Below are 21,669 nucleotides of genomic sequence, written 5' to 3'. Positions count from 1 at the left end.
AGACTTTTATTGAAATAACACATATATGCATATAAGAACACACAGTTCCTAATGTGTAGTGCATTTTCAACACATGAGAATTACTTCTAATTCCCCTGATGTTTAACATAAATGTATTTCTTATAAAGGATTCTTCTCTTTCAGCAATTATGTATATTCATGATTCATGACCTAAAGTCTAGTATTTTGCTGCATATTGAACAAATATTTTTAAGTGATACAAATGAATTCTATTTTGATTTAATAAGGAAGACAAACAGGAAGGACTTTGAACTTGAACCAATGAAAAGTAGATTAAGAAAGCATGTATGTGGCTCTCGTATAAAACTTTTCAAATAGCGGCAACCAAAAAAAGGCATTATTACTTCTACCCTAGAATAGCTAATGTTTAATTATGCTCAATTTCATACTGTGCTTTATGAAACAGACTATTTGATTTACCAGATCACTGGCCTAGTATTATTAGTCTAAACTAAATATTTTTTTTAAAGATTTATTTATTTATTTGACAGACAAAGATCACAAGTAGGCAGAGTGGCAGGCAGAGAGAGGAGGAAGCTCCCTGCTGAGCAGAGACACACACACCCCCCACCCCCATGTGGGCCTCTATCCCAGGACCCTGGGACTATGACCTGAGCCGAAGGCAGAGGCTTTAACTCACTGAGCCACCCAGGCGCCCAAAACTAAATTTTTTTAAAGATTTATTTATTCGAGAGTGAAAGAAGGCACATGAGGTGGGGAGGGGCAGAGGGGAAGGAAAAGGGAAACTGGCAGATTTCCCGCAGGTGCACAGTGACTCTGAGATCACGACCTGAGCTCACCTGAGCTGAAACCAAGAGTCAACAACTGAGAGTCAGACCTTTAACAGACTGAGCCACCCAGCATAATAAGAGGCTTTTTGAGCTAATCTGTCTGAGAAAAATGCGTCATAAGCCACAGTATAAAAATTTGGACTTTCAGGAATGTAAAATGATGGGAGTTACTAAAATAAAGTGTTTTTTTTAACATGGAAAAAAGAATCAAATGGAGATTATGCAAAAGATGGGAATTATGAAAATACATCAGTTTATGTTGTATAACACTAAAATTCAGGTACAAATTTCTATTTTTAAAAATCAGTTTCTTTGTACAAAAAAATCAGACACCTAATCGTAGAGAACTGATGGTCACCTGAGGGACAGTAGGGGGGATGGATGAGGTAGGTGATGGGGATTAAGAGTACACTTACCATGATGAACACTGAGTAATGTATAGAATTGTTGAATCACTATATTGTATGCCCGTAACTAATAATATGTATGATATATAATCATATATAACTTTGTATAATGAGTAAACAATATGGTTTTAATACTCCTTAACCTTATTAAAATTTTATGTTCTGTAAAAAGATTTTTTTTTAAGCTTTCATTTATTTATTAGAGAGTGAGAGAGCGGGAGAGGGGAGAAGGTCAGAAGGAGACTTAAACTCCCCATGGAGCTGGGATCCCGATGTAGGACTCGATCCCAGGACTCCAGTATCATGACCTGAGCTGAAGGCAGTTGCTCAACCAACTGAGCCACCCAGGTGCCCCTGTAAAAAGATTTTTTGAGATGTTTTTATCTGATATGTCTAATAATCGCAAGATTCTATTTGGTCTACGTCTAAAACTATTTTTAGAAATACTTGGAAAAATAGGAGCACCTGCGTGGCTCAGTTGGTTGAGCATCTGCCTTTGGCTCAGGTCATGATCTCGGGGTCCTGGGATCAAGCCCCCCATTGGGCTCTCTGCTCAGTGGGGAGTCTGCTTCTCTCCCTCTGTGGTCTCTCTCTTTCTCTCTCTCTCTCTCCATCTCTCAAGTAAATTAATAAAAATCTTCAAAATTTTTTGGAAATTTTGGAAAAATAAAATAATGAAGATAACCAAATTGTGTTTTTGACTAATTGTATGACAAATAGGGGGGGAGAAAGTAGAGATTCCAAGAAAGATTAATAAAAGTACCTACATGAAATGTATATGTGAACACAATATAAACCTTCCTGAACAGAAATCTACATTTCTCTGCTTCATTTTAGTGTAGCTAAGATGTAATACAATTTCAAGGCTCTTTACTATAGTTAATCTTGTATGTATGTTTTAGAAAGCCTACCTTCCTGAATGGGTTTTTCTGTTGTGGCTTGCATTGGTTGTGTTAAGGCTATGTTTCATCCACAGTCTAATTGAAGTTTTCTTCCATACATGTAGAAAGAAATGAAAAATCATGATGAAGATGTTAATGTTAGTTCTCTTTTGACTGAACATCACAAAAAAGAAAAATGCAGAGATTCCAGTAGAGATTTGAAACTTGTTAAAATGAGAGATACCTTAAGAAGGCACACATGCAAAAGTCAGGTGAGACCTTCCAAATGAAAAATGATTTATAATTTTCAGCCCTTTTCTAAGTCTATCAAATGTAATGATACTCAAAACATTGTTACTTCTGAATTACATTTACAGAAATGTTTATAAGGCATTTGTGTACAATTTTTAAAAGAGTGTTATGTATGCACCAGTTAGGTTAAGAAATAGAGCATTACTAGTTTAAGAGCCTACTGTGTCATCTCCAAACTATATCCTCTTTGTTATCTCTCTTCCCATGGGTGACCTCTATCTTGGCATTTTTGTTGTTTTCTTGTTTTTCATTATAGTTTTGCTGGCAGTGTCCTTATCTCTAGCAATATATTGTTTAATTTTGCCTGTTAACGAACTTTTTGTAGTTGATGGTGTTCATAGTCATGCTTTTTTTTTTTTTTACTGGCATATATAATCTTTAATCCATTTATTTGCAACTATATCTTTAACCATTTTACTTACTGATATAAGTAAATTTGGGTTTCATTTTCTTGGTTTATGTCTGCTTGCTTGGTTTTTGCAGTTATGAATAGTTGTGCCATGAACAATGTGAACGTTCTCTTACACGACTCTTGGTGCACATATACAAGAGTTTGTCTAATTTAGGATATATTCCTTAGGGTGGATTTGCTAGGTTGAAATATGTAATGCCCAGCTGTGTTCCAAAATGTTTCCCTAATTTATACCAACTTTAACAATGGATGAGGTTTCATTTTTGATAAAACTATTTTTTTAACATTGTATACTTGTGTTGTAAGTCATATTCTTGAGGGTTTTTTTGGATTTTGTAACATCTGTCATTCCTGTTGAGATTTGATGGTGTTCTGAATACTTGTAGAAGGAAATAAAGAAAAGGGATGAAGATATTCAAAGGAGTTACACTTTGAGGAAAAAACGCAAAAAAGAAAATGAAAGAGATTCCAGGAAAGACCTTGAACATAACAAACTTAAAAGTACCTCAAGAAAGCACATATATAGAGATCAGGTAAAACTTTCTAAGCTGAGCTAAACAGTTAATTTTCTTTGGCTTCCATAATATAATCTAGACATAACATCTTATTTTATAATTGCTTGCTGTGTCAAATATAACCTGCACCCCTTGAAAAAAATGGTTTTCAGTTGATCTGGTGTGATACTCATAACTAATGTTGTAATTAACTTTAGTTTATAAAGACAGTATTTTTTACATGCATACACAAGGAAATCTGAATTAATAATCAGGATATTCAAATATATTATGATTTGCCTGAATGTCACAAAAATGAAAAAGAAATAAAGGTTCTGAAAACAGAGGCTAAAATTCCTAAAATAAAAATCCCTTAGGACTACATGTGTAAAGAAGTTTGGGTAACGCATTCTAATCTAAATTTTAGTTTTTGTCTTGTTCTTCCCTGGTATAATAGAGATCATTTTTAATAAGATAGCTTGTCTTTTGATTGGGATCCTTCTTGAGTTAATTATTCTAGAGTATAACTTTATTTTATCTAAACCACAGCATGTTTATATGCATATATCCAGAAGGATCTTCAGAAAAATGATAAAGGTAAATAAATAATGAATCATGTTATATGTGACCATAGCAACAACGGGGTTGAGGAAAGGAAAGTTTGGGATTGAAAGGAAAATTATCCTAGGTAAAACTTCCCAAATTAAAATATTTGCTTTTTTTTTAACTTTATTTCCTTGTATAATTTTTATAAAGAATGATTACAAGGATCTTTGTTGAAGTTAATGCTGCATGAATGTGTTCTTCTTGTATTCTGTTGTTTATTATGATACTTAAATTTGTGGTAATATTGTCTTTAATACACTGTCTAAAATACTTCTACATGTATGCAGAAAGAAATGAAGAGTTCTGTTTTTGCTGATCGTGCCAAAGAATCAAAAGCCAAGGATGTCAGGACAGATGTGGATATTGCTGAAATAAAAAATGAGTTAAAGAAGCACATATATAGAGCTCAGGTAGCACTTGGCCTACTGAAATTTTCTATAGTTTCCTATTCTTCTCTAGTAGAACCAAAATATAATAATAACAGTAATGACTCATTATGATGTTTAATGTGTCTTTAATTTTTCTCAATTTATTAATTTGTTATGTACAGAAATGTATTTGTACATTTAATAAATAAACTGAATTCTCTGCTGTTTATAGCTCAGTGAAGCTACAGATAAATTAGGTATTTAAGACTGCTGTATTTTTTTTTTTAAGATTTTATTTATTTATTTGACAGACAGAGATCACAAGTAGGCAGGTAGGCAGGGAGAAAGAGAGAGGAGGAAGCAGGCTCCCTGCAGAGCAGAGAGCCCGATGCAGGACTCGATCCCAGGACCCTGATATCATGACCTGAGCCAAAGGCAGAGGCTTAACCCACTGAGCCACCCAGGCACCCAGCAATGATAGCTAATTTTTTTTTTAAGTTTTTATTTATTTGTCAAAGAGAGAGCACAAGCAGGGGTTGCAGCAGAGGAAAAGGGAGAAGTAGGCTCCCTGCTGAGTTAAGGAGCCCCATGTGGGACTCAATCCTAGGACTCTGGAATCATGACCTAAGCGGAGGCAGACACTTAACTGACTGGACCATCCAGTCCAGTCCCCACAGTCTAGGGGCTCTAGACTGTGTATCTTGGTGCTAAAATGCTTGCTAGCTTGGGGCACCTAGGTGGCTCAGTCTGTTAAGCATCCTAACTCTTGATTGTGGCTTATGGTTGTGAGATCAATCCAAGAGAGAGATTTTTTTTCTCCTACTTCTCCCTCTGTCCCTTACCCCTCTTTTCCTCCCTCTTGCTTTCTTTCTCTCTCCGTCTGTTAAAAAAAAAAAAAAATTAATAAAATTAGAAAGCAAAATAAAATGCTTGCTAGCCAGATATTTGACATTGGGGCCCTTTTATGATGTCCTGGGTCAGCCTCAGTCTTATGCAGCCCTTTAGGGTTGGAGGGGGTGGGGAGACTTTCTCAGTGATCTTGCCCTGCCCCCAGTGGTAGGGGATTGCTAATGATCTGGGACCATGTTCTTTTCTTTCCCTTTTCCAGGGGTAAAGATTTTGTTTTCCATTCCCTTACCCAGAGGGTTGTGGGTATTTGCTTCTACATCCTAACTGGAAGCCAGAGCTTTATCGTTGTTCTAATTTGTATTTCTTTTGGCAGTAGTAAGTTTGAACATATTTTATACCCTCACTTGCCATTTATATGTTTCTGTCTTTCTCACCTGCTTACTTATATTCTTTTTCAGTTTTCCATTAACTTATTTTATATAATTGTATCTAGAACTCCTTATATAATCAGAACATTGTCTCTTTTTTTATTGGTTACAAATATTTTTCCAGTATAATCTTTTAAGTCAATACACAATTATAGGTATTTTAAAACAATAGAGGAAGACTCCACATGTTATTATATAGAAAACATGACCACATGTTTTTCTTCTGTGAACTTTTATACAAAATGTTCTCCTTGTTTATATTTCTAATTATTAAAATACTAAGGACAGTAGACCTCAGGTCTTCAAAATGAAAATGACTTTATTTTTTAAGTTAGTTTAGAAAGAGAAAATAGACAATGTTCACACACATGAGTGTGCTATTACTTGAAAATAGTGGAAGATACTAGTCTGAGTAAATGTGTATTAGTATCAGATCAATTATGGCTATGAAAGTGTTCCTGAGTCTATTATGTAAGTTTGCCTAAGGTTTTATTTTTTGTACACTGAAATGTAATTTTCTACCTAAAAAGATGCTTAATTTTGGTAATATGGTTGCTGTTTTATAGGCTATCAGATACAGCTGCATTAAAATAGATAAACAACCAGTGTACAATATTGAGGTAAGGGGCTTGGACTAGGGTGGTGATGGAGTCAAAAAAATAAGCTTTGTGTTTTGATGTTTTTAGTTACTTTGATATAAAGGAATGTGTTGTCTGCATAACAGATCCTCCTAACAAATTTGAAATGTACTTTCTCTAATCAGAAATGAAAAAGAAAAATAATACTCTGATCAAAGCTCCAAAAAAATTATATATGGTAGTACAAACTGGTAACAAGAATTAAAAACTTACCTTGTGCTCATCATGGATGAGTTATGTACCACTGTTAACACATTTTGTAACTTTCATAATTACTACTTCTAGATGGAAGTTTCAGTATAATATTTTTAAAAGTATATTATTTCCTTTGTATCACTAGTCTTTAAGATTTGTTTCATGTAGTCTTTCAGAGTATTTTAATTCTCTTCTAGTTTAATGTAGTTATTTTTGCTGTTAAAAATACTTTGACCCCCCCCGTCCCCCCCCAAAAAAACAACAAAACTTTGACCAAGGGAAATGTATTTCATGGAACTATTCGAGTTTATATAATGGGCATCCTCAGAGTGACGCTGTGACACTATAGCAAATATTGTGCTTGATGACTTCTTAATATATTTAGTATATCTTAATGAATATAGTTTGCTTATATGTTTAAAAGAAAACCAAGAAATAATTTTGCCCCTAAAGAACTATGTATAATTGTAGCTCTGCCTAAGGTCTCATCATTGTCAGCCATACTTTGCAAATGCCTTTTCAAATTTTCTTTTAGTGACAGTATTTCCCCTTATTATTTGGTGCAACAGAGAATAATACATAAATCAAGTAATAATGTATATTTTTGTAGTGCCCTGTAGCTATAAAACACATTCGTATAAATAATCCTTTTGTGAATCATATAACAATCCTATGAAGTCGTGAGGACAGGAATTACCTTCATTTTACAAATGAGAAAATTTTAAATCTCCTTACTAATTTAAAATTTACTCCCAGAGTTTTTGTTTCTTCTTTGAATCATAGAATCTTTATTATTTTTTTTTTTTAGGTAAAAAATGCTGAATTTCCTAGAGGTATATTAAATTTAATTGAAAGTCTCATAGAAGGGCAGTTTTTTAAAGAAGCAATTGAGGAACTTTCCTCTTTACAAGCACATTATATCCCCCCTGTATGCCTTCTTCATGCTCTACTAGAGAACATTCTACAGGTAAGAGTTTATAATCTTTAAGAGAATGTTAAAATATGAACATTCTCATTTTTTATATATATTTACAGTTAATTTCTCTTTTCAATATTTTTTCCCTTGTTTTAATAGGAAATGCAGTACCCACTTACAATTTCTTCTTTCTTTCTTTTTTAGGTTTTGTGGGGTTTTTTTGGGGGGGGTTGGTTTTTTTGTGTGTGGGGGGTTCTGTTGGTTTTTTTTTTTTTTTTTTTTTGGTGTATTTTGTATTTGGAGTTACTGGAGAACATTTACTAAAAATTCACAGTTTACTAGATAGTTGTCATAATACAACTAATCCAGCAATGAGAGACAAAATGGGACCTTAATGAATTTATAGGAATTTGAAGTTACACAGTGGGGACTGGGTGTCACAAAAGCAAGGACTGATTGATTGCTAAAGGATCATCTCACAGGGTTATTTGTCTTAGTGAGATCACCAGGATCTAGTCCATGGCCTTCAGGTCTTAGATGTCTACAGCCTGATCTTGGTTATGTCCCAGAATTCATCCAAATTCAGGAGGTGAAATTATGCTGATTATATGATAAGATTTATAAAACACAATTAATTACCTCGTGCAGGATGTCAGAAAAAGCAGGGCAGCATTGTTAGTAATCTTCCTTGTCTTCACTGGGTGAACTGTTTTATGAATGCTCCGAGGAAACTGAGTCATTCTGCAGTCCCTCGGAGACTGGTTTGGAGTGGAAGAAGTATATTCTACTAGTACTCTGGAGGAGGAGGGTACGTGTTCAGGGCGGTTGATGAAGAAGATACAGAGGGGAGAGGAGGACTACCCCCCCCCCCCCATTACGGGTTCATTCTGAATAATCTCATTGTGGAGCCAGTACTTTTGTGAAAGCCTGTTTGCCTGTGTGTGTCCAGGTGGGAGCATGGATCTCCCCCCATAATGATTATAAGACTGGGCATCAGCTCTCTCGGGGTCCCCAGTGAGGTCAAGACCTTAGATGCCCATTTCTATTTTTAAATTATTTTCTAGGTGCTACTCTGATTTAATTTATTTTTTTGGAATCTCCAAGATAATTTTCTCTTGGGAAAAATTTATCCGATTTTTTTCTGTGGCAATAAATTATCTAATGTAAAAATCTGACAACAGTGATCTAGAAAGGCATTTGTACAGTGATAATTATTTTTATTCACAGTATACACAGACAACAAACATTCCTTAAACTGTGAAAGCTAGTAAGAACAGCTTTTCAAAGGTAGCTTTCTAATTGTTTTCTTTACCACAGTGCCAATTTGAAGAAATAACAAGTGTAAGCTATGTCAGACTAATGGTGATAACTAGCATATTACATGAAATCTTCATACCTTTAATTCCTTTCAGGTCACATTTGAGAACTCTTAATCTCACTATAATCATGAAAAGTAAAATGGACATTTCATGTAAATCTCAATAGCTGGGATTACCTAACTGTATAAATACATACTAAGAATGTGCCTTTTTCAGTTGTAGTATTTCACTAGCTAAATATGATAACTTCCATTGATCTCCTTTGTCTAAGCACACATATTTGGCAAGAAAGGTCAGAGTTACTACAATTTTAGACTAAAGTAACTCATCAAAGTATATTTTTAGCTATAGTGTTTTATTTGTTTGTTTATTTTTAAATAATAGGATAATATAGATACATTCTCTGGCCGATACTTTCATATATTGTCAGCTCTTCTTCACCTGCATCCTCCTTGGAAGTCCCCAGCCATGTCACGATATTACTTAGAGCTGTTTCAGTGCCCAACTTGCATGAAAGGAGCATGGTCTCTAATAGAAGTGCTTATCAGGTAAGGAATTTGATGTGTGAGGATGTTAAATTTCATCTCCTAGTTCTGCTGTGTATGTTTTAGATATAAGTGAAAGAAGTAAATTTCATTTTAGAAAATGTGTGTGTGTAGTGTGTATGTTGTATTTATTTTAAAACTCATAAAAAAGGGCCAAGTCTAGGGGCACCTGGGTGAGTCAGTTAGGTGCCTGTCGATTTCAGCTCAGATCATGATCTCATGGTCAAGCCCAATGTTGGGCTCCAAGCTGGATGTGGAGCCTGCTTGGGATTCTCTCTCTCCCTCTACCTCCTGCTTGTGTGTTCTCTCCCTTTCATTAAAAAACAATAAAAGAAAAAAGGCCAAGTCTAGATTGGTCATATTTGTCATTTAGTTTTATTCGCCAAAAAAAAAAAGTTTAATGAATACATGAAATAAACAGGAAAGCCAAATCATTGTTTTTAGTTAATGATATCTGTGCATATTAAAATCTAATTAACATTTATTGAATATGGCTATCAAATTTTGGTAATCAAAAGTATAGACATTTATAACTATATATATTATCTCATTTAGTGTTTTTTTGTTCCTTTTTTTTTTTTTCAGCTAGAAATCAGAATTTTGAAACTATTTCCTAAATATTCATTCCATTTGTGTCTCTCTCTGCATGTTGTCTTCCTAGATTTTTCCTTTGTCTTAAAAATGTTTCTCTGGAAGTCCTTTGTATTGCTCTTTCTACAAATTCACGAATTGTTTTACTTCTCTGATAACCCCTGTATCTGACAGAACCTGCCTATGTCTAGAAGGTACTTTCTTTTTATCCAAGTGCTCAGTTTTAGGGCTCCACAGAAGTGAGAGAAAGGATACTTGACGAGCCAGGCAAAGGCTAGACCTTCAGTTATCTCTGATATCCACATAGATTCATTTTCTTAGTTGTGATATATTTGAGATGAGTTAATCATCTAGATAGTATGCATTTATTCATTCTTTCAGCAGTTGTTTATTGAGACTTATTGGGAGTCAGGCACTGTGCTACAGCCTGGGGATAAAATGATCAATAAAAAGCAGTTCCTTTACTTTTGTAGGCAACTGAGATGTAAACACAATTGGGCACTGAATATGAGGATATATGAATTATGTGGCTGACATGCTTTCTAATTTCCAAATCTGCTTCTTTCTTTACTGTCTGTCTTTCTTTCCTGTCATCAAGCTCTCTACCTGCTTTATTGATCTTGATTCTGCTTTTTTCCCTTTAACTTATCTCCCAAAGTACCTCAGTATACTCTTTCCAAAGTGATGTTGTCATTTCCCAGATGAAAGTTTTCTGTTAAGTTACACATCATGCATAAAAGACATTTGAAATTCCTTAGCAAAACATGTAAGACTTTTCATGATTTAAATGCTCTATGTGTCTCCATTTTCATCTTCATTGTTTTCCCAAATGTACCCAGTGACTAAACTATTTCTCATTGCCTATTCCTCTGTTCTTATGTTTTCTCTGCCTAAATATATCTCCATTCTTACATCCTATGAATACCTGGCCAACTCCTAATTATACTTTAACTTGTAACTCATGTCACTACATAATTTTTGACCTTTTCAGTTTAGTTTGTCACTCAGCTTTTTAGTTTCTGAAAAGTACTCTTTTTTTAATTCAGTAATAATTAATATACAGTGTACTTCTAGTTTCAGATACAACAATATAAGGATTCAACATTTCTGTACATTACTCATTGCTCATCATGATGAGTTTTGCTTTAATTCCCATGACCAATTTAAGGCCTCCTCTCTCTGGCAACCCTCAGTTTGTTCTCTGTCTTTAAGAGTTTGGTTTATTTTGTCTCTTCTTTTCTTTGTTTGTTTATTTTGTTTCTTAAATTCCATATATGAGTGAAATTATGTGGTATTTGGCTTTCTCTGACTTAATTTCACTTAAATTTATACCCTCTAGCTTCATCCATGTTGTCACAAATGGCAAGATTTTATATTTTTTATGGCTGAATAATATTCCTTTGTGTATATCTACCACATATTCTTTATTCATTCATGTCTGGATGCATACTTGGGTTGCTTCCATACTGTGGCTATTGTAAATAATGCTGTAGTAAACATACTGCATATATCTTTTTCATTTAGTGTTTTCATTTCCCTTGGGCAAATACCCAGTAGTAAAATTACTAGATCATAATTTTTAGTTTTTAATTTTTTTGAGTTATTAATTTTTTAAGTAACCTCCATACTGTTTTACACATTTGTTGCACCAGCTTGAATTACCACCAATTTAATGAGGGTTCCTTTTTCTCCATGTCTCTGTGAAATTTGTTTCTTGTGTTTCTGGTTTTGGGCGTTCTGATAGGTGTGAAGTGATAATCTCATTGTAGTTTTGATTTGCATTTGTCTGATAATTAGTGATGTTGAGCATCACATCCATCTCGGCCATCTGGATGTCTTCTTTGGAGAACTGTCTGTTCATATCTTCTGCCCAGTTTTAATGAATTATTTCGTTTTTTAGCTGTTTAAGTTCTTTATAATTTTGGATATTACTCTCTTATCAGATACATCATTTTCATATATTTTCTCCAATTCAGTAGGTTGTCTTTTTGTTTTGTTGATGGTTTTCTTTGCTGGACAAAAGGATTTTATTTTGGGGTAGTGCCATTGGTTTAATTTTGCTTTTTTCCTTTCTTAGGAGACATACCTAGACAAATGTTACTCCAGCTGATGTCAGACATTAGTGCCTTTGTTTGCTTCTAGGAATTTTATGGTTTCAGGTCTCACCTTTAGGTCTTCAGTCCATTTTGAGTTTATTTTTGTTTATGGTATAAGAAAGTTGTCCAGTTTTGTTCTTTCTCATGAAACTGTCCAGTTTTCCCAGCACCATTTGTTTAAGAGATGGTCTTTTTCTCATATATTCTTGCCTTCTTTGCCATGGATTAATTGACCATATAATTGTGGGTTTATTTCTGAGCTTTCTGTTCTGTTCCATTGATCAATGTGTCTATTTTTGTGCCAGTAGTATACTGTTGATTAATGCAGCTTTGTAATACTGTAGGATTGTAATGCCTCTAGATTTGGTTTATTTTTTAAGGTTTTACTTCACTTATTTTAGAGAGAGACCGAATATGCAAGTGAAGCACAGGGCAGAGGTGTAGGGAGAGAATCTCAAGCACACTGTGTGTTGAGCACACTGTGAGTCTCACAATTGGGAGATCATGATCTGAGCCAAAACCAAGAGTTGGACGTTTTTCAGTTTTATTCATCTTTTTTAAAAACCAGCTCCTGGTTTCATCGATCTGTTCTATTGGTTTTTTTAGTATGTCTTATTCATTTCTGCTCTAATCTTTTATTATTTCCTTTGTTCTGTTGGCGTTAGGCTTTGTTTGTTATTCTTCCTCTGGCTCATTAGGTGTAAGGTTAAGCTCTTAATTTGAGATTTTTCTTTCTTCTTGAGTTGGACCTGTATTGCTCTAAGAACATCTAAGACCTCTTAGAACATCTTTTGTTGTATCCCAAAGATTTTGGACCATTTTATTTTCATTTTCATTTGTCTTCATGTATTTTTTGTTTTCTCTTCAATTTTTTGGTTGACCCATTCATCATTTAGTAGCATATTGTTTAACCTCCATGTATTTTTGTTGTTTCCAGATTTCTTTTTGTGGTTGATTTCTAGATTTGTACTGTGTGGTTGGAAAAGATAGATGATACTATTTAAGTCTTTCTCAATTTGTTGAGACTTCTTTTGTAGCCTAACATGGGATCTGTTCTGCAGAATGTCTATGTACGTTTGAGAAGAAGGTGTATTTTACTGGTTTTGGATGGAATGTTCTGAATATACCTGTTAGATCCATCTGGTCCAATGTGTCATTCAATGACACTGTTTAGTTGTTGATTTTCTGTCTGATCTATCCATTGATGTAAGTGGGGTATTAAAGTCCCCTGCCGTTATTGTATTACTCCCAATTTCTTGCTTTATGTCTGTTTGAACAGTTGCTTTATGTATTTGGAGACTCCTATGTTGGGTGGATAAATACTTGTAAGTGTTAAATCTTTTTCTTGGAGTATGTCCTTTATGATTATGTAATGAACTTTGTCTCTTGTTGTAGTCTTTGTTTTAAAGTCAGTTTTGTCTGATAGAAGTATTACTATCCCGGCTTTTCACTTCCATTTGCATGATAAATGTTTTTCCATCTCTTCACATGGTTGCTCAGTTTTAAGTAACTCTATTCTCAATGCTTAATATAATACCTAGACCATAATAAATGTTTAATAAATATTTGGGTGAATTAACGCAACAGGAGGTAGAATTAAAAGTAAATTAAATAAATAGAAATAAATAAATTAAATAAATAGAAATACCAACTTTCATGCCAAAGTAATTGGGTTCATTGGGAGTCAGAGGTGTCTAGGGAAGTGGTAAGCATATATATGAGCTGGATACTATTAGTCTACTTTTAAACATATTTGAAATATTCCATAATATATTAGGTTTTTTTAAAAGATTTTATTCAGGAAGGAGAGAGAAAAAGCACAAGTTTGTGGAAGACAGAGGGAGCGGAGAAGCAGACTCCCTGCTAAGTGGCAAACCCCACATGGTGTTCATTCCCAGGACTCCGAGATCATAACCCAAGCTGAAGGCAGACGCTTAACCAACTGAGCCACCCGGGCATGCTGTTCTGTACACACACACACACACACACACACACACACACATATTCATATACTTTTTTTAATAAAAAATACTACAGTATCCATCTCTGGCAGTTTTCAGAGAGACTACCTATATAGACATAGAACATCCTCTAGAAGAGATTTGGGTATTAAATATTGTTAAATTTAGTAGTCATTAAGGACCCTCCTAACATGACAGTGTGTTACTCAAAAAGAAGATGGGAAAGATGGAGACAGAAGTAGAAAGTTACAAGTATATTGTTTATATAATTGATAATAAAGTTGGAAGTTTATTATAAAACATATTATTACCTAGAATTTCTTTCTTAGGCCTAGACTTCTGAGTAATATGTATGTTCTTTAAAAAAAAAAAATAATACACAGTTTTGCTGTCTAACCCAGTAGCCAGTAGCCACATTTGACAATGTTTAAAAAAATAAAAAATTCAGGGTGCCTGGGGTGCTCAGTGGGTTAAACCTCTGCCTTTGGTTCAGATCATGGTCTTAGGGTCCTGGGATCAGGCCCCACATTGGGCTCTATACTGAGCAGGGAGCCTGATTCCCCCTCTCTCTCTTTGAGTGCTGCTCTGCCTACTTGTGATCTCTCTTTCTCTGTGTTAAATAAATAAATAAAAATTTTTGGAAAAAAAAAAAATTTCAAGTCCTTAGTTATACAATCTACATTTCTTGTGTTCAGTAGAACATATTCATCATCACTGAAAGTTCTCTTGGACAGGACCGCTATAGTAGATGGAAAGAAAATAAATATTGAATTTTTTAAACTCTTAGAAAATAGCCCTAAATGGGGATGCCTGGGTGGCTCATTTAGTTAAGCATCCAACTCTTGATTGACTCAGGTCAGGATCTCCATCATGAGATTGAGCCCCACATCAGTGTCCGTGCTGGGTATGGCGCTTGCTTTGGATTCTGTGTCCCTCTTCCTCTGTCCCCACCCCAACATGCTTGCTTGCTCTCTCTCACTCTCTCTCTCAAAAAAAAAAAAAAAAATAGAACCCTTATTCACCTTCATTTTACTAAAACATAATGACAAAAAATTCTGAGTAAGAAGAGGACTATAGAGAGTATTTATAAATTCAGTGTATAACTGGTAACCTCAAATGAAAGCATTTAATGTAATACATAATTTTTTTGTTCTTTGGCAGTGAAATAATACAAAGAGTACCATTAGGCTATTAAACATAACAGTCAATGAAAAATAGAGAAATTAGATCTGTATTGCTAAAAATTCAATGTCATGAGATATTTGACCTGGTTTTCTTTTTAAAGAAAATATATTGATAAGATTTTGTTGGTTAGCTTTATATTTTGTTGAAGGAAATTTCATTAGAATCTAATATCCTGAAAGAGTATTCGTCCACAGAATATTCATTGACTTTTTTGTATGTCACAAATAATTGGGTTCATGTTTTTCAGGTCTTGCCTTTACAATGAAAGTTTTTGCCATCAAATTTCAAAAAATATTATTGGCACTAAGGTGCTCTACCTGACCCTGCTCAAATTTTTCTTTAATTTAGTGGAAAGTGAAGTGCGACATCTGATCCAAAAGTAAGTTTAATCACAAAGAATTTTTCTATGTTTATATTGTTTCGTGTACCATTTTAAAATTTATTTACATATTGCTAAAGAGTCACCTTGTTTTCCTGTTTAGATTTATGTTTTTCTTTTCTTTTTTTTTTTTTTTAAAGATTTTATTTATTTGACAGATTGCTCAAGAGAGCATAGACAGAGCAGCAGAGGGAGAGGCAGAAGCATGCTCCCTGCTAAGCAGGGAGCCTCATGTGAGACTGGATCCCAGGACGCTGGGATCATGACCTGAGCTGAGGGCAGAAGCCCAACGGACTGAGCCACCCAAGTGCCCCTAGTTTAGATTTATTTTTAAAATCACAGTTGCAGGCATAGTTCTTCAGTGACAATGAAGTATTTTGTGTTCTTTTTGTGTCTTTAGTCCTCATGTTATTTTTTACTAACTTAGACATTTGGATAGGTAAAATTATGTTACATTTTTCAGGGTTTATGTTTTTTTTTAATTCCTAAGTAATCAAATAGTTAAGTAAAAGTTCCACTAGATTTTCTTTTCCCCCCACTAGGTTTTTTAACATTGAATCTGTAATATCCATAATAAATTTTGTGTATGCCCTAAAACATGCAGTTAGATTACTCTGTGTGTGTATTTGTTGATCATTAAATTGAATTGTGGCCTTTTTATATTTTATTCTTTATTATAACTGTATGTTGTAATCTTTATATATTATGCCCTTTCTATGTTTAGAAACCACTAGATCTTTTTGTATTATGGCAAGAGATATTATGTCTAATAACTATAGGGATCAAGTTGGCATAAAGATATACTTTGATTCATATTTTCATTAGGTTGTATGACTGGTCAGATTCTCAGAGTCTGAAAATAACAGGAAAGGCAATTCTTCTTGAAATCTTTTGGTCAGGAAATGAGGCCTCAGGGCTTTTGACCAAACCAGTAAATATGCTTTTGGAGTGGACTATATATTCTCACAAGGAAAAATGCAAGTCTAATGATGTAAGTAGAATTGATTTACAAACGAATAATTGCCTATGAAAAACTACAGTTTTGAGTTATGCTTCTTTTGTCTTTATTCTTTGAACAATTTGAATAAAATTGAAATCTACCCAAATGTATCATTGTTTTCTGTTTAGTTTATTAAGTTTTATTGTAAAAGATCCTTAGAGGGTGGCTTCTTCATCAACACATATTTGGATATAGTAGCTAGGGACAGTTATTTGATCATTAGTGCTAAGAACTCTGTATTCATTTATCATTCTAGATTTTTTACTTTTGTACATTTCAATTTATAAAGAACCTAGGATTTTAAAAACTGAGTCCATCCAGTTTTTGTGTGTATAAATGAAAAGTTTGACTTGTTTTTAAAATTGCCTTTGGTTGTTAGCAGTTATTTCTTCATAAGTATATCTTGCTTATCCCTAGAAATTTAATGTGCAGTGATTTTAGTATATTACTTACCAAAGGGTCACTGGGAAGATTAAATGCACTGAAATATGTAAAGTGCAGAGCAACATATTCTGCCATGTTTTGGGTTTATAATTACTATTAGTCACCTTTCTCTTCTTCAAAATAATTGCCTTTGGGACTTTATTTTCTGCTTTTTTGTGTTATATCATTGTTTTTAATTCTTTCCTTTTATATCTTGATCATTTGGATCTTTTTCTCATTTTAATCTTTATTTCTAAGAAGTATACTCAAAATAAATTGCCTTTGAATACAAATTGAGATTTATGTACAGGTTTTGATGCCTAAATCTTGTGTGCTATTGATGGTTTTTTTCAATGTTTTTTATTATCACTTAAGAATTGTCCTTTGATTCAAGAAATACTTTAGGATGTTTTAAAACTTCTAAATGGGTGTATTTTTGTTATGATTAGTGGATTTTGTTTGCCTATGCTTTTTTAAATTTCTAATAGTAAATTACAGATAAAAAATGAGCCCTATAATGATTGTGGCCTTCTGAAATTAACTGAACTTTCCTTTTTGACTCCATATGTGGTTACACATGTGTTTTCTCTGTTTTACTTTGCTCTCTCTCATTTTTTTTTGGAATATTTATTTATTTGAGGGAGAGAGCGAGCATGTTTGGGGAGGAACAGAGGGAAAGAGAGGGAGAGAAACAGACTCGATCCCAATACCAGGCATGATCCCAGGACACTGAGATCATAACATGAGCCAAAATCAAGAGTCTGATGCTCAACTGACTGAGCCACCTGGGTGTCCTACTCTCTGTCATCTTTTATGACAGGTTTAATAATTGAGATTTAGTCAGACTCTTAGGAATCTACTTGATGAATTTATCCTCCTCCCTTTTTTAAAAACCATCTGTACTTTGTACATAGTACTGCATGGCGGTTTGGGTAGAGAATTCTGGTGTCAGATGAGCCATAAAGTATTCCTTGTCAAGGAAAATCATACATAGTTTATCTTCTCATATTTCCTCTGATCTGTTTTCTCTGCCTGACTTTTTTTAGTTCCAATTAACTTATGTTACAACTTCTCCTTTTTACTCTGCTTTTCCCCCCTCTCATCTAGATTATCAGGGTTTTTTCTATATTTGGAGCATTCTGGGTAGTGTCTTTTCATTTAATTTTTCGTTCACTAGTCTCTTTTCAGCTGTATCTAATATGTTGTTAAACATATCTGTTGCGTTTTTGCCAGGTTTAGACTTTTTTACTTCCTAATTACTAAAGCATGTTTTTATGGTTTCTAGTTCCCTACAAAATTTTTAAGGTTTTCTTTTGTCTTTTTATGTAGCAATAATAGTTAATTTATAGTTTATGTATGACTTTCATATTTGAACTCTTTGTGAGTCTATTTCTGTTGTTTCTCCTCTTTCCTTCTCTTGTGTTTTTTATATTCTCTTACAAGCTAGTTACCATTTACTGTATGCCATAAATTGCATTTGAAAAATTATTTGTGCAAACAGTAACATGGCAAATGTGCTGAATATCTTTCTCTAGAGAGAATTTCTGTTGCCAGGTTTGAGGGTCCCCGGATAGTCCCATGTGAAGTACAGGGCTACAAATACAGGTTTTTTCTGTTGTGTATTAGGCCTTGGACTATGACTTTTATAATCCTTTTCCTCTAGACTCCCAAAACCACATTTTGGTCTCTCAGCTCTTTCTTTGTGGTCAGCAAGTGTCCTTAGGGCAAAGCCCGCTGATTTTGAGGGCCTCATTTGTCTCTTTACCTTCTCCTAGGTCTTGGCTTAGCAATTCTTTGTAACTTTCCAGAAGTTATGTTTTACATAACAAGTTATCTTTCCAGAAGATGTTTTACATATTGTATTCAACATTTTCAGTTTTCTTTTATAAGGTCATTTATTTGAATTAATTAAGCCTCTCTTATCAGAAACAGAAGCCCTTACTGGCGTAGGGGGTGCCTGAGGCTAACAAACAGAAAATTCTTTTGAGGGTCCTAATTTTTCTTTAACTTGGAATTAAAAAGGGAGAATTATTTCTGGGTATAGCTAGTCTTTGTGTTCAAATAATTGTATTTTGTGGCAATAACCAAGTGAGTAGTGATTATTTTGTACATGTGTCTTATTTAAAAAGAAATATGATTATATACACGTGTAAATTGAAAATACTCAACATAAATAAAACTATACTTCATTGCCAGTTGAGTTTAATACTTGTATAATACTTCTAAGATAAAACTAATATTCTTATTAATTAAAATCTGTCTATTTATGTACTTTTTAGACCATAGAATCATTGGGGATAGAATTTGTTTTTTCATTATGGAGTATTTCTTTTTTATCCATTTGATTATATAAATGAAATTGCTCATTTGTAACTGAAAACAATAATAAAACTGACATTTTTCACAATTTTACTAAATCACCAAAGGACTGTCAAAGAGAAGAATTTACTCAGGAAGTACTGATGTAAATAATAACAGATTTACCCATGATTAACTTGAAGGTTTTGCTCAAACTTATAAATAAATGAAACAAATTTTGTAAAGCAATCTGCAATAAATCGTAGCATCAGTTGTAATATTAGAACCACCTTAAAACTTAGCAAATCGGTATTTTTATTAAACATTTGAATTGTGTAAATTCATAAAAACTGTTTTGTGTCTGTGTGTGTGTGTATGTGTTACCTTATCTGCTAGAATTCATTCTTGTACCTAATTAAATCTTTTTGGCAGTTTCCAATTTCAAGAATTCCATGCATGTTCACAGACATCATTTTCTGTACTGTAAAGCATTTGTTTCTTGATTTGCTGAGTTGAAGCATTCAATTTAAGTCATTAGCTAAACAGAAGTCCTCAGTTTATGCTAATATTGTTTTGTCATAATGTCAATCAGCAAGTGTTGCAGAGTGACACAAAGGCAGTGAATTTCATTGTCATTAATCTGAGAAAGCTTTGGGCTTTCCTTGGCAAAGAGCAGAGGTGAGCTGTGTCAAGGTTATGAAGGAGGTACAAATTTTGCTAAGCTTGGTGGTTAGTCCTATTTTTCTTTGTGATGTCCTTAAGTGCTATTTAATGATAACCCTACAAGTGTAGGTAGAAATGGAAGTTTCTTTGTATTTAAAGATAGGGAAATTGAGGCCAAAGAATTTAATTAGTCAAGGTGTCACACCTTGTTAGGGTAAAGCCTTGCTTGGAGGCCAAGTCTCCACTGCAGCATACTTGCTCTTGTTTCAAATGCCAGTGTTTTCAACAGGAAGAGGCACGTTGTGTGTATTATGTTTGCATCTTTCTGACAAAGGTATAGCAGAGCATCTGTTGCCAGGGATATTGCTTAAAGCCCTAACCTGGAAGTCTGAAGGCCCAGATCGTAGTTCTGCATTATATACTAGTCAGTTTTTGGAAGATCACCAAATTTATTAAATGGAGTTTACTTGTACTGGCAGATAATAGAGAACTATATCGACAGAATGTCTGATAATAGACTTTAACACATTAAAGAGGTGTTCTAACATAATATGTGTCATGTGCGCATCATGTCTTTGATTTCGTCTGAGAGTTTTCTTTTCTTTCAGCTTTAACATACTTTTCAGTATTCCAGGAAAGCTTTTCCCCCTTCATGGTTTATTTGCCATTTTCTCACTAATCCGCTTCTAAATCATAAATATATATATATATATGTATATATATATATATACATATATATATATATATTTACTATGTAAGAAAGGGTAGCATTATTTATACACTGTTAAATTTGCAGTGAGTACAATCCATAATGCAGGGTCTTGGCCCTATGCTTATAGTAAAAGCAGATAAGAATATATTATAAAAGGATCCAAGAACCTAATTTGAAAATGTCTTCTTATATAAGATTTACTATTATGAATATATGGTAGTATGGAAGTATAGGAAATGTCACACAGATAAGAATAATTTTGATGTATCTTTATCAAGATATGGAAGCTGTAGTCATTCCTTGAGAGTACTGTAAGGGCTACCCATCTCTGTTTAATAGTCGTAATATCAAAATGAATTGAATAATAGGCAATATTGATTTTAATTTGTGGTATCAGGTGTGTATACATAAATTTGTGTAGGAAAGAGAAAGGTCCCCAGCTGGTTGATTTTCTGAGATTATTTTTTTAATTGTTGAGGTATTGGATTGTGGTTTATATGAAGCTTAGCTCTGTGGGCTTAGCTCCTTTTTCCCTGTCCAGAGCCTTGGGATCAGGGATCTGAAGTACCTGATTTACTCTACTCTCAGGTGGGGGAACATTTCGAGAAATCAAAATTTACTAGTCTCTTGCATCCTTCTTGAGTAGTGTCATTGGTAATATTCAGATATATATGTTGTTGCTAGAAGCATTTTGTGGTGTGGATCTTGATAGGTTCAATTTTTAGTTTAAATGTAGCTTTTCACTGTACTGTTTTATGTTCTCTTGATAAGTTGAACCGTAAGAAATAAAACTTGCTCAAAGCGACTATCTCCTTTACGAAAGAAGAACTTTACAAAGTAAGAACTTGGCTTCCTGCAAACTACTTTGAAGACTAGCTAAGACTCAGTGCTTAGGGGAGTGAGTTCTTATCAGTTGATTGATGGCTTTGATCCTACCAGAGTACTAGGGGAGGACTTGGTACTTTCCCAGCCAGCTGATAGAGCCAGTCCTGCTGCTGCTTCCCAAGTCTGAAAGCTGCACCCGGAAGACTTAAACCCAGCTCTCTAATCAGGGTGGGAGACAGGGTGCTGCTGATTGATGCCCACTGATGAGTCCTGACCTAGCAGGATCAGGCTGTGGTCAAGGTTCTATATCGTAGACCCTGATGATATTAGAGGAAAGGCTTCCCTAAACATGCC

General features: G+C 34.0%; 1 protein-coding gene across 1 annotated transcript in view; it reads left to right on the top strand.

Moving 5' to 3' along the window:
- SLF1 (SMC5-SMC6 complex localization factor 1) overlaps positions 1–21,669 on the top strand; it is a 76,043-nt gene that overhangs the window by 26,657 nt on the left and 27,717 nt on the right. Inside the window, exons 7-14 of the mRNA XM_082723962.1 lie at positions 2,226–2,372; positions 3,211–3,357; positions 4,212–4,334; positions 6,136–6,189; positions 7,211–7,369; positions 9,022–9,185; positions 15,263–15,394; positions 16,220–16,385. Coding sequence (XP_082580088.1) covers positions 2,226–2,372; positions 3,211–3,357; positions 4,212–4,334; positions 6,136–6,189; positions 7,211–7,369; positions 9,022–9,185; positions 15,263–15,394; positions 16,220–16,385 — 1,092 coding nt within the window. The remainder of the gene's footprint in view (positions 1–2,225; positions 2,373–3,210; positions 3,358–4,211; positions 4,335–6,135; positions 6,190–7,210; positions 7,370–9,021; positions 9,186–15,262; positions 15,395–16,219; positions 16,386–21,669) is intronic.

Source organism: Mustela nivalis (assembly GCF_964662115.1).
Source record: "Mustela nivalis genome assembly, chromosome: 3".
Classification (NCBI taxonomy): domain Eukaryota; kingdom Metazoa; phylum Chordata; class Mammalia; order Carnivora; family Mustelidae; genus Mustela; species Mustela nivalis.
Note: the sequence above shows the minus strand (reverse complement) of the source record. Positions and strands in the feature narration are given on the sequence as shown.